Source organism: Nicotiana attenuata, unplaced genomic scaffold, assembly GCF_001879085.1.
Source record: "Nicotiana attenuata strain UT unplaced genomic scaffold, NIATTr2, whole genome shotgun sequence".
Taxonomy (NCBI): domain Eukaryota; kingdom Viridiplantae; phylum Streptophyta; class Magnoliopsida; order Solanales; family Solanaceae; genus Nicotiana; species Nicotiana attenuata.
In genome coordinates this window covers 410946-422017 of record NW_017670325.1, presented here as the reverse complement: position 1 = coordinate 422017, position 11072 = coordinate 410946, and the positions used below count along the sequence as shown (strand labels likewise).

Below are 11072 nucleotides of genomic sequence, written 5' to 3'. Positions count from 1 at the left end.
AACCATAGTCATTGCTTATCCATGACCATTCGTCATTTTTTGGTATTTTTCAATACACGATTTAACACCTAAATCTATTCCAAACGAGCTCAACTTTGAAACATAACCTCCAAATATCTTCAAGAACAATCCCAATTATCCATTTGTCAAAATAACAATAAATCTAACAACCCCATTTTGCAAACGAAGAAGAAGAAATCCTGAGCAGTAGTAAAAAATAAAGTGCCACAATAACTCACTACTGTAAAACTCAATAAACCACCTTAATATATTTATAAACACCATATAAATTTACTGTCACCTTTATTTTCACAAAGGAGGAGGAGGAAAATGCTTAAAGTTGTCTGTATTTTGGATACCAGTTAAAAAGAAAAGTGGGTACAGGTTAAATGGGGGCGACCAAATAGGGCTCCCCGTGAAATTTTTACCATAAGATTGTCCAGAAAAGATTGGACCACATCATGATGGCCCAAACTTTTAATCAACTTAATGACACTCATTTCGTACATATGAGAGTAATGGAAAGTGACATTGTATAGTTGCTCTCAAAATAATAATCGATTTTTTTTTGTATACATGTATATTTCTGTATGTTATATACAAAAAAATATACAAATTTTATACATATTTATGATTACCAGATATAAATTATTTCGTCGCGGACTAAAAGTGATCTTTGCCCTATGAGTAAACTATATTCTTTAAGTAAAACTGATTCACATGGAATATAGTGTTAGCTTTTACCGAGTTGGTCGCTTAAGTCTATAGGTTACCTTTTCTATCTATTTTTCTACAAGGTTTACTTGCACGCCAAGCCTTTAGGTTGTTTAAGTAGGCACCACGCGATCATCAATATCTTGTGACAATAAATCTCGCATTACAAGTTTATTCTAATGTTTACTATGTATTGTATAAGTTTAGCCACATTATAATTTACATCAGGTCTATATTTTCTTAAGGCACATAATAGTTTCCCTCCCCCTCCCCTCCTAATTATGTAACTTTAATGATTTCTAAATTCAAGTTCGAGTACATTTTGGACTTTAACCAGAAAAAACTACTAGGTCATGATCTACAAAAGCAGTACTATTATTTTGTGGGATTTAACTTGCTGGTACAACAGCTGCTGGATGAAAAATACCCCTCATAAAGCTAGAAAATGTACCCAAGCACCAAAAAAATTATGTATTATATGATATTTTTACTAAATGAAAAATTCATCGGAAAGGGAAAAGGGGAATACTGCGCTACTGATGGAATTTGAACTTTTCACCTCAATTATATTATGGACAGGGATTAGCTAAAAACCTCAATATAAATGATGTCATTACTCACTTTATGTTTAATCTGTGCCCCTTGTATACTTGCACTAGTTCCACTAAAAAAATTTAATGAACAATTTTTGGTCAATAGCCAGCACTTATCTTCTTTTTTTTTTTGGTTTAATTTTTCACTTGTTGTCCGGTACCCGCATAGGAGCCTGACTATATCAGGATTCGCATCGCGTAGGGCCCCATTTGGAGGGAAGTACTCCCTACCAAGGATATTTCCATACCCAAGGCTCGAACCCGAGATCTCTGGTTATGGGAAAAACAGCCTCATCCGCCTCACCGTATCCTTTGGTAGTAATAGACAGCACTTATCATTAAACCAGGTCACATGCAATCATGAATATTGTTTGTAAACAATAAAAATTAATTTTAATTTGTTCGGAGTATATCTTTTTCTACTATATCACGAAACTATAAGTGGAGAAAGGAGCTTAGCTTTATCATGACTTGAGATTCAACGTATCTAGACGGAATTTCAAGTTCATTGAACTTGCCTCTCTATAATTAGGAAAAAGAAAAGGAAAGGGAAAAGGAAGTTAATTGCTATCTCAGTACAAACATTACGGCTTCAAATTTCCGCATATGTAACAATACAATATATGGGTTTTCGGCAAATGTACTCGTGCATAATGAACTTAATTTTTTCAGTTTTCCACTCCGTATGATATTTGTATTGGGGCTCCAAATCAGGGTGCAGGGAAAATAGAAACTATGTCGAAACCAGTAACTTTAGTCCAAATCATGTATTTGCTATAAGAAATTCATTGAATATGTAGGATTTATTAATTTAGAACTTATTAATTTAAAAGATTTAGAATTTCAAACTCATAAGCTTCAAATTCTGGCTCTGCCTTTGTTCCTACTAGTCCCGATTCGCGTTGCATACTACTATAGACGGAAGCGCTTCCTATCAGGATTTTTTCCATATTCAAAAGGCAGCCCGGTGCACTAAGCCCCCACTATGCGCGGGATTCGGATAAGGACCGGACAACAAGGGTCTATTGTACGCAACTGTACCCTACATTTCTTCTATATCCAAAGCCAAAAAATCCGAGACACCTAGTTAAGAAAGAAGGGATCATATTCACTCCAGCTAAACAAGATGGGCACAAAAGAATAGTGCAGAGATGGGTGACAAAAGAACAACCAAAGGAACAGCAAGACAACAAAAATGGAGACAATCAGGTAGCTGGAACAAAAGTTAGAAGCAATGAAACAGATGACAATTACAAACAAATGGAAGAGAAACAAGCAGCAGCTATGATTCAGGAGCAGAAACAAAGGGAGAGGACTGATATTGAAACACCTGATAAAGGGAAAAACTTGGTTCCAGAACTCAATCTACAGGAGTTTCCAATATTATGCTCAGTGCCAACTAAGAATGTCTTTGCTGTGTTGAACAGAGCTCAAGGTGGATCAAAGTCTGCACCCCCTGACAAAGGGGGAGGAACCAGTTTGTAACAAATGAAGTGGCTGTTTTGGAATATAAGGGGAGTAAATAAGAAGTATAAGCAGAAGGAACTGAGAAATTATATAAAAACTAAACATATTACTTTAGCTGGAATAATAGAAACTAAAGTCAAGGAGCATAATGCAACAAATGTGGCTACTAATGTGGTAACTAACTGGGGATTTCTGAATAATTACAGGAGTGCAGTAAATGGAAGAGTTTGGCTATTATGGGATAGTAGACTATATACTGTGAATAAATTGAAAGAAGAGGCTCAGTTACTTCATTGTCAAGTCAATACAATAGCATCAAAGAAGACTTGTGTTATAACTGTAATCTATGGTTATAATACATGTGAGGAAAGGAAAAGGGTATGGGAAACGCTTAAAACTCTGGCCCAAGGAATAAATATGCCATGGTTAGTTGTTGGAGATTTTAATGCTGTGTTATATCCTCAAGACAGGCTCAATGGGAATCCAGTACAATATGGTGAGATTAAAGACTTCAATGATTGCATTCATGACCTCCTACTTAATGAGGTGAGATGGACAGGGGACTACTATACCTGGAATAACAAACAGCAAAGCAGGGAAAGAATCTATAGCAGACTAGATAGGGCATTTGGCAACCATGAATGGATGATGGAGTGGGGGCACTTAGTGATGGAATATGATGTTCCATTAATTTCAGACCATAATCCAATGGTGTTTGAGTTACAGACAAATCAGAGAGACATAAAAATACCATTCCGATTCTTCAACACTTGGGCAGATCATAGCAAGTTTCAACATATAGTGAAGCAAACATGGCAACAAAAGCTGTCAAGATGGAAGATGCAAGATGTATGGATGAAGTTGAAGGCATTAAAACCATTATTCAAGCAATTGAATAATGAGGAGTTCAGAAACATAACACAGAGGATAGACAATGCAAGAAGTGAGTTAGTATGGATCCAGAAACAGCTGACATTAAAATGCACAGAAGAGTTGGTGGAACAGGAAAAGAACAGTCTGCAGATCCTGGAAAAATGGACTTTGATAGAGGAGAACATCATGAAGCAGAAGTCAAGAGCCAAATGGATCCAACTAGGGGATTCAAACACAAAATATTTTTCAGCAGTGGTCAAGGACAGAAGTCAGAGGAAAACTATTAAGGAAATCACTTCATTAAAGAATGAGAACCTTACAGACCCAAAGGAAATTCAGGAGGAGATTGTAAAATTTTATAAATCCTTAATGGGATCCTCTGCAAAGGAACTGCCAGCTATAAACAAGTTGAATATGAAAGGAGGACCTGTTCTGAATCAGCAACAAAAACTAGATCTGATAGCTCCAGTGACAGAAGAGGAAATCCAACAAGGCCTTGAGTCAATTGGTGAAGATAAAGCTCCTGGGATAGATGGATATAATGCTACCTTCTTCAAGAAAGCATGGGGGATCATCAAGGAAGAGGTTTGTGCTGCAGTATTGGAGTTTTTCAGAACAGGGAGGATGTACAAAGCCATAAACTGTACAGCTATCACATTATTGCCAAAGAATGACAATCCCAGAACTGTGAAGGAATATAGACCAATAGCCTGCTGCACTATTTTGTACAAATTGATCTCAAAGGTTATAGCAGCAAGGATTCAAAAAGTCATTGCTACTATAATAAGTGAATCACAGGCAGGTTTCATACCTGGAAGGAAAATTGGAGACAACATTATTCTAGCTCATGAGCTTGTGAAAGCTTATACTAGGAAACACATCACACCAAGATGCATGATCAAAATAGACCTCCAAAAAGCTTATGATTCAGTGGAGTGGATATATTTGGAACAAGTGTTAGGAGAATTGGGATTCCCCAATCAATTTATCAATTGGATCCTTGAATGTATGAAAACAGTAAGCTATACTATTCTGATAAATGGTGAGACATCAATTCCTTTCAATGCTGCTAAAGGTCTTAGACAGGGAGATCCTATGTCTCCATTCTTATTTGCTATAGCAATGGAGTACCTGAGTAGGAGTCTAAAAGAAATGACAAAGAAGGCAGAGTTCCACTACCATCCCAGATGTTCAAAGTTAGCAATCACACACTTATGCTTTGCTGATGATCTGTTACTCTTTGCTAGAGGAGATTTATCATCAGTAGTCACTGTCCAACAATGCTTCAACCAGTTCTCAGCTGCTTCAGGACTCAAGGCAAATCTGGCAAAAAGCTCAATCTATTTTGGAGGTGTGAAGAGAGAAGATAGAGACAGAATGTTACAAGAACTGGGATTGGTTGAAGGGGAACTACCTTTTAAATATCTAGGGGTCCCATTATCCACCAAGAAGCTATCTCTAGTCCAATGGCAACCACTTATAGAGAAGATTGTGGCAAAGATATCTGCATGGACAGCAAAGAAGTTATCCTATGGAGGAAGAGTTCAACTGGTGCAGACGTTTTATTTGGAGTCCAAGCTTATTGGGCTCAAATCTTTGTACTGCCCACCAAAGTCCTGAAAGTAATTGATGCCTACTGTCGTAGTTACATATGGTCTGGATACAATACTATCACCAAAAAAGCTCTAGTATCATGGGAAAGAGTATGTGCACCAAAGAGCATTGGAGGTCTGGGGTTAGCAAATCTACAGAAATGGAACAAAGCAGCTATTGCAAAGAACTTTTGGGATCTTACTCAGAAAAAAGACAAACTATGGATAAAATGGATCCATACATATTATATCAAGGACCAAGCAATAGAAAAAATGACAATTCCACAACAAGCATGCTGGATGACAAGAAAAACTATGGAAGCCAGGACAATCTTTGAAGGAAGACAGTGGAAATTCAAGCAAGAAAGAAGCATCACAAAGCAGATATATATTCAGATGATTGGAGATAAAACAAGAGTACCATGGAAGGACATGATGTTTAACAATGCAGCTCGTCCTAAAGCAAAATTCACTCTATGGTTACAACTTCAGGGCAGATTACTAACTACTGACAGGTTAGTAAAATGGGGTATGGAAATTGATACACAATGTGTTATGTGTGGAAATGCAGCAGAAACACATAAGCATCTTTTCTGGGAATGCAACTTTGCTAAAGATATCTGGCACATAATGAATCAGTGGACTCATGGCAAGATAATGAACACAAGTGATAGGCAGCAACATCAACAGGAGACAATTAGAAGAGCTAAAGGAAAGACTCGGACTGCACAGATATTGAAGATGATATGCACAGAATATGTTCATAGCATATGGATAGAGAGAAATATGAGAATTTTTGAGAAAATATATAGATCTAGTAAATCAATAGCTAGAGAAATTGCATGTATTTGTAGTATTCGAGCAGTAGCAAAAACTAGAGATATAGTCAATACTTTTAGAATCTAGTTGCATCAGAGAATAACTGAATGGCTAGCTAACTGTGATAGTTAAGCTACGGATTTGTAAAGACCTTTGGTGATAAATAAAAATATTTAGTTACCAAAAAAAAAAAAAAAGCCAAGGTGGTAATGAAATTAACTCGTATAATGCTTGAAACAATTTGGAATAGGTCTTCTTCGGTTATTTCTAAGAATGGAGGCATTAGGCAATGGAGACATTTTTATGTTAATTACCAAATGACTAGTACTTTTTACTTAATTATTCTCTTCAAACTATTTTTCATCATATCAACAGAGTGTTGTAATTAAGAAAACACAAATGATTAACATTTTCCACTTGGTCCCTTTTAAGTCATAGCCACATCTCAATCTTAAAACAATAAGTGACCAATAGTGAAAACATCTCTGGCTACCTATGGTGTCATTTTTTACCATAATCCTGAACAAGCTTAGTCAAACATGTACTTGTTGTTAGGACCGGAAAAATCAGGTGTCATGCGGAAGCTAGCAAAGCAAACCTTGAACGATGATAAATCATACAACAAAGAGAAATATAACAAAAGAGACACAAACATTTAACGTGGTTCGGTCAAGTGACCTACGTCCACGGCGGAGATGAGCAATCCATTGTAATAAAAAGAGAGTACAAAATATCGAGAGAACAACCTCACGAAGAGGCAAATACAAGTGACACACTAACACTTGTCCCGTAAAGTTCTCCCCCCTAAACAAGACTCTCAAGCCCCCTATGGCTACATTGTGGATGTTGCTGAATGTGAAGGAAGGATCCTCAATTTATAGAACTCCAAACCTTTTTCTACAAGAAAAAGGACTAGCCAAATATTGGAGATTTATGATTTAGAAGAAAAACCCAATTAAGGTAATTATATTGCCCTTTTCCTTCAAGAGATAGAAAAACCAAATATAGTATGAAAATTATGGCAAACACCTAACACTTGTTACATGACATACTTTGTAACAAAAGCAAAAATTTGATTCACACGATGATTGTGAGTAAAAAGTAATCGTAATTAATAAATACAAAATATATAAAGTAAAAAAGAAAAAATGAACTTTATTTTTATCATGTCCGACCTATGATATAATAATTATCTTATTGATTTTCGATTTATAGAAGTTACTCCTACTACTTGCATAATTGATTTAGGTACAAATATCAACAAGTTGGTGTAGGTAAAAAAAAAAAAAAAAAAAAAAAAATTAATCTTATGCATCGACAAACAAGTATTAGATTCATGCTTCGACTAAGATCAGATGGTTCAGAAATATAATATTTACATCAAAACTTTCGTTAATATATCCTAACTTTAACCGATATAAGAGCTCAGCTAGTTCTAAGCCAGTTTTTTAATAACCACGTTCATATGTAATTAAAATACTTTTAAAATTGTTATATATAAGTGTACGATAAGGTACAATTAAATTAAAAGGAAATATTAGCTGTTCAATTCACAACTATTAATTAATTAAAGAAATAAAAAATTGCACTATGATTTTGTTAGACGAAAAATATTATTTTGAAAAGGTGCGTATATTTTATCATAAACACCGAATTTTAAGCTTTTATTTAAATGTTAAATTCTTTTGGGAAAATGACCCTATATTGCTGCTCTCAAAATTATAGCCAAAAAAATGTAGATATTTTGTATATATATACATTTTGTATGTTATATATAAAAAATGGATCTTTACACAAATAGTCGGTCATATTCATTGTTTACTTATTCTAGCCATTTACACAAATTATACATTGATTAAACATGATTATACACATATAACATAAATTATGCTTGTATTATACCTCAACCGGCTATTTTTAGTTTAAGCGATTGGGTGGGCGGCTATTTGGGTTTATTCTTCTATAAAAATTATATAAATTATATACTTTTATCGCTACCAAATGTAAATAGTTTCTGACGCGAGCTAAATAATAATACCCCCAACTCTTTTTACCTTATTATTGGATTATCCCTGAAATGATCATTTAGCTAAACAAACGAACTTACTCTTATATCATGTCTACATACATTGAATGATACACTTTAACCCAAATTACCGTAAAAATACGAATCTATTCGAATACTACACAGAACCCAAAAATTATACTTATCGTAACTAAATTACTTATATATATATATATATATACACACACACGATTCATAATCAACAAAATGTCATCATCTTTACTTTCGAAAAACTCCATTAATGGTTAGTGGTTTCTTCTCTGTGAACATTTTTTCTCCATAATAGCGACATAACTGAATCATCATAAATATTTGATTTCGTCTTTAAATTCAATCATTTGAGTGAAAAAAAAAAGTATTTGATTAGAAAAAAATGGCGAGATTCGTACCGGTGAAGTTTAAGAGAGTAGCGGCGGCGTTTGATGAGGTGGCGAAAGCGAGGCTCTGCGAAAGCAGCGGCAGCGAATACTCTCCGGCGGCGGCGGCGAGCTTGACGGATTTATCGGGACTCGTGAATTCGTTTTTAGAAAGAGGAGAAGAAGAGATAATTAATAATGATGAGAATGAGAAATTAGAAGAGATTAATGGAAATGGTGAGAACTGTTTTGATGAGTTGGAAATTAAGGAAAATTTGAGGAATTTGTTAGGTATTGAAGAAAATTCAAGTGATGATTTGAAGAGAAGTATTAGTGCTGCTGTGGAAAATGTATTGCTTGAAGAGAATGACCGGAGTTCGCCGGAGTTTAAACGGCGGTTGATGACTCGATTGCGTGATCGAGGCTTTGATGCTGGTAAGCACTTTTTCTATTTAAAAAATAATATAAAATATAAATGACACTTTTTATTTATCGATATAGTCAAACTGTGTGAAGTTTAACTAATAATTTAAAATATATTTTGTTATCATATTGACATGAGATAAATTGCAACTTATAATATTTTTTGTGTAGTTTTTGAATATTTAAATTTTAATTTTAAAATACTAAATTAAACTAATTTAATTTAGCTTCAAAGTTTAGTCAAATTGACTCTCGATAATTGAAGCAGAGGGAACAACTTTTTTGCACAATATTAATGACCTGAAAAATAAGGCAAATACATACTAAAACAAGTTAAAATGCAATAGCAAAGATAATTGCATGTATAATTATTTATGTTTATAATAAGTCGACTTGCTATGGTTTATGTTGATGTACTGATATATTGTCTCTTTTTGTCTCGTTAGTTTTCTTGAGTCAAGGGTCTATTGGAAACAACCTCTCTATTCTATCGGGGTAGGGGTAAGGTCAATGTACACACTACCTTCCCCAGACCCCTCACCTGTGGGATTTTACTTGGTTGCTATGATTTCTGTTGATGGTATTCATATATTGTCTTTTTTTGTCTTGTTCGTTTTTTGAGCCGATGGTCTATCGGAAACAGACTCTCTACTCCATCGGGGTAGGGGTAAGATCTGTGTACACACTGTCTTCCCCAGACCTCTCACATGTGGAATTTTACTGAGTTGTTGTTATTGTTGTTGTTGTAGTAATAAGTGGAGTTGGTGACATGAAAAATAGAGGTTATCTATTATAACATATTAAAAAGAAATAACGTAAAAATTAGTCAATTGTTCTCTTATAGTAATTGTTTTCTTGTAATTCTTGTATATAAATTAAATCTTTATCTTATAGTAATTGTTTTCTTGTAATTCAATCTTACAGGTCTGTGCAAATCAAAGTGGGAAAAATATGGAAATCGTACATCAGGAAGTTACGAGTATATCGACATTAATATGGCTAATAATCGCTACATAATCGAGGTTTCATTAGCCGAAGAATTCGAAATAGCTCGACCAACGGCTTGTTACACCTCATTACTCGAAATTTATCCTCAAATATTTGTGGGGAAAATAGAAGAATTGAAGCAAATAGTGAAAATAATGAGTAGAGCTATGAAGAAATCTATGAAAAAAATGGATATTTATGTTCCGCCATGGAGAAGACTTGCTTATATGCAAGCTAAATGGTTTGAATCTTATAAGAGAACAATTAATGAGTTTAAATCAGATGATAATTATCAGAAGAATAGTTTTGATTATTCTTCTAATTATTCAAAGAAGAGAGCTGTTGGATTTGTGCCAATGCCAACAATTTCTTTCTATTGCAGAGAGAATATTATTGGTTCTAATAAGGGCATTAAAATGGGAAATTTGGCTGCAGCTTTGAATGGATGATATTTATGAAGAATGTAAGTTTTGTTTCATTTGTTATAATTAGAAAGCCATTCTTGTGTAGTAATTAAGTTCGCTTTAGTTTGCTATTTTTTCTATTTTGTAATTAGTTAGGAAAGTTGCAATGTTGTTTTAGTGGAGAAAAAAATACGAGTAATATAGTTCTCCAAGTTGGTCGAGGGTTTTAATTCTTGATCTCATTTTTTTAATCCCTCTCTAGTAAGTAATTAGTATGCTGCAAAGCAATTTGTATATATGTTATGTACTTATGATCGATCAAGTAATGGAGAATATTCAAAAATATTATGCATGTATCTATTTGTGACTCTTATATTTAGCTTCCAAGATGAACATATATACGGTCAAATTTATTTATAACAGATTCGTTTGTTCCTATACTTTTTGGCTGCTACAGTAATTTGTTGTTATAGAGGAAATATTTTATAACGTAACATAAAAATTGAATCCAAGAAGAACTTGGCATTTATAGTGAATGGTTGTTATATAGAAATGTTGTTATAGGGAGGTATGATTGTATTATTGAGCCGACAAAAAACAAATTAATCTTTTAAATCTTTTTCATTTGAGCATATCATTTACTACTATCATAAACTATAAAGCATGCGAAATACATATGTGTATGAATTAATCATGAGAATCAATTTTTCCCTCTGAATTTGCTTAAATATTAGGTCACGCTAATAGATAAGTCTATTAATATAATATTAATAAGGCTT

At 34.0% G+C, this 11072-nt stretch overlaps 1 protein-coding gene across 1 annotated transcript; it reads left to right on the top strand.

Moving 5' to 3' along the window:
• Positions 1-8336: 8336 nt before the first annotated feature.
• Positions 8337-10639, top strand: LOC109237883. The gene is made up of 2 exons (XM_019404275.1): positions 8337-8914; positions 9827-10639. Exons 1-2 carry the CDS (start codon positions 8497-8499, stop codon positions 10336-10338), a joined length of 930 nt encoding a protein of 309 aa, XP_019259820.1. The 5' UTR covers positions 8337-8496; the 3' UTR covers positions 10339-10639.
• The last annotated feature ends 433 nt before the right edge of the window (positions 10640-11072 follow it).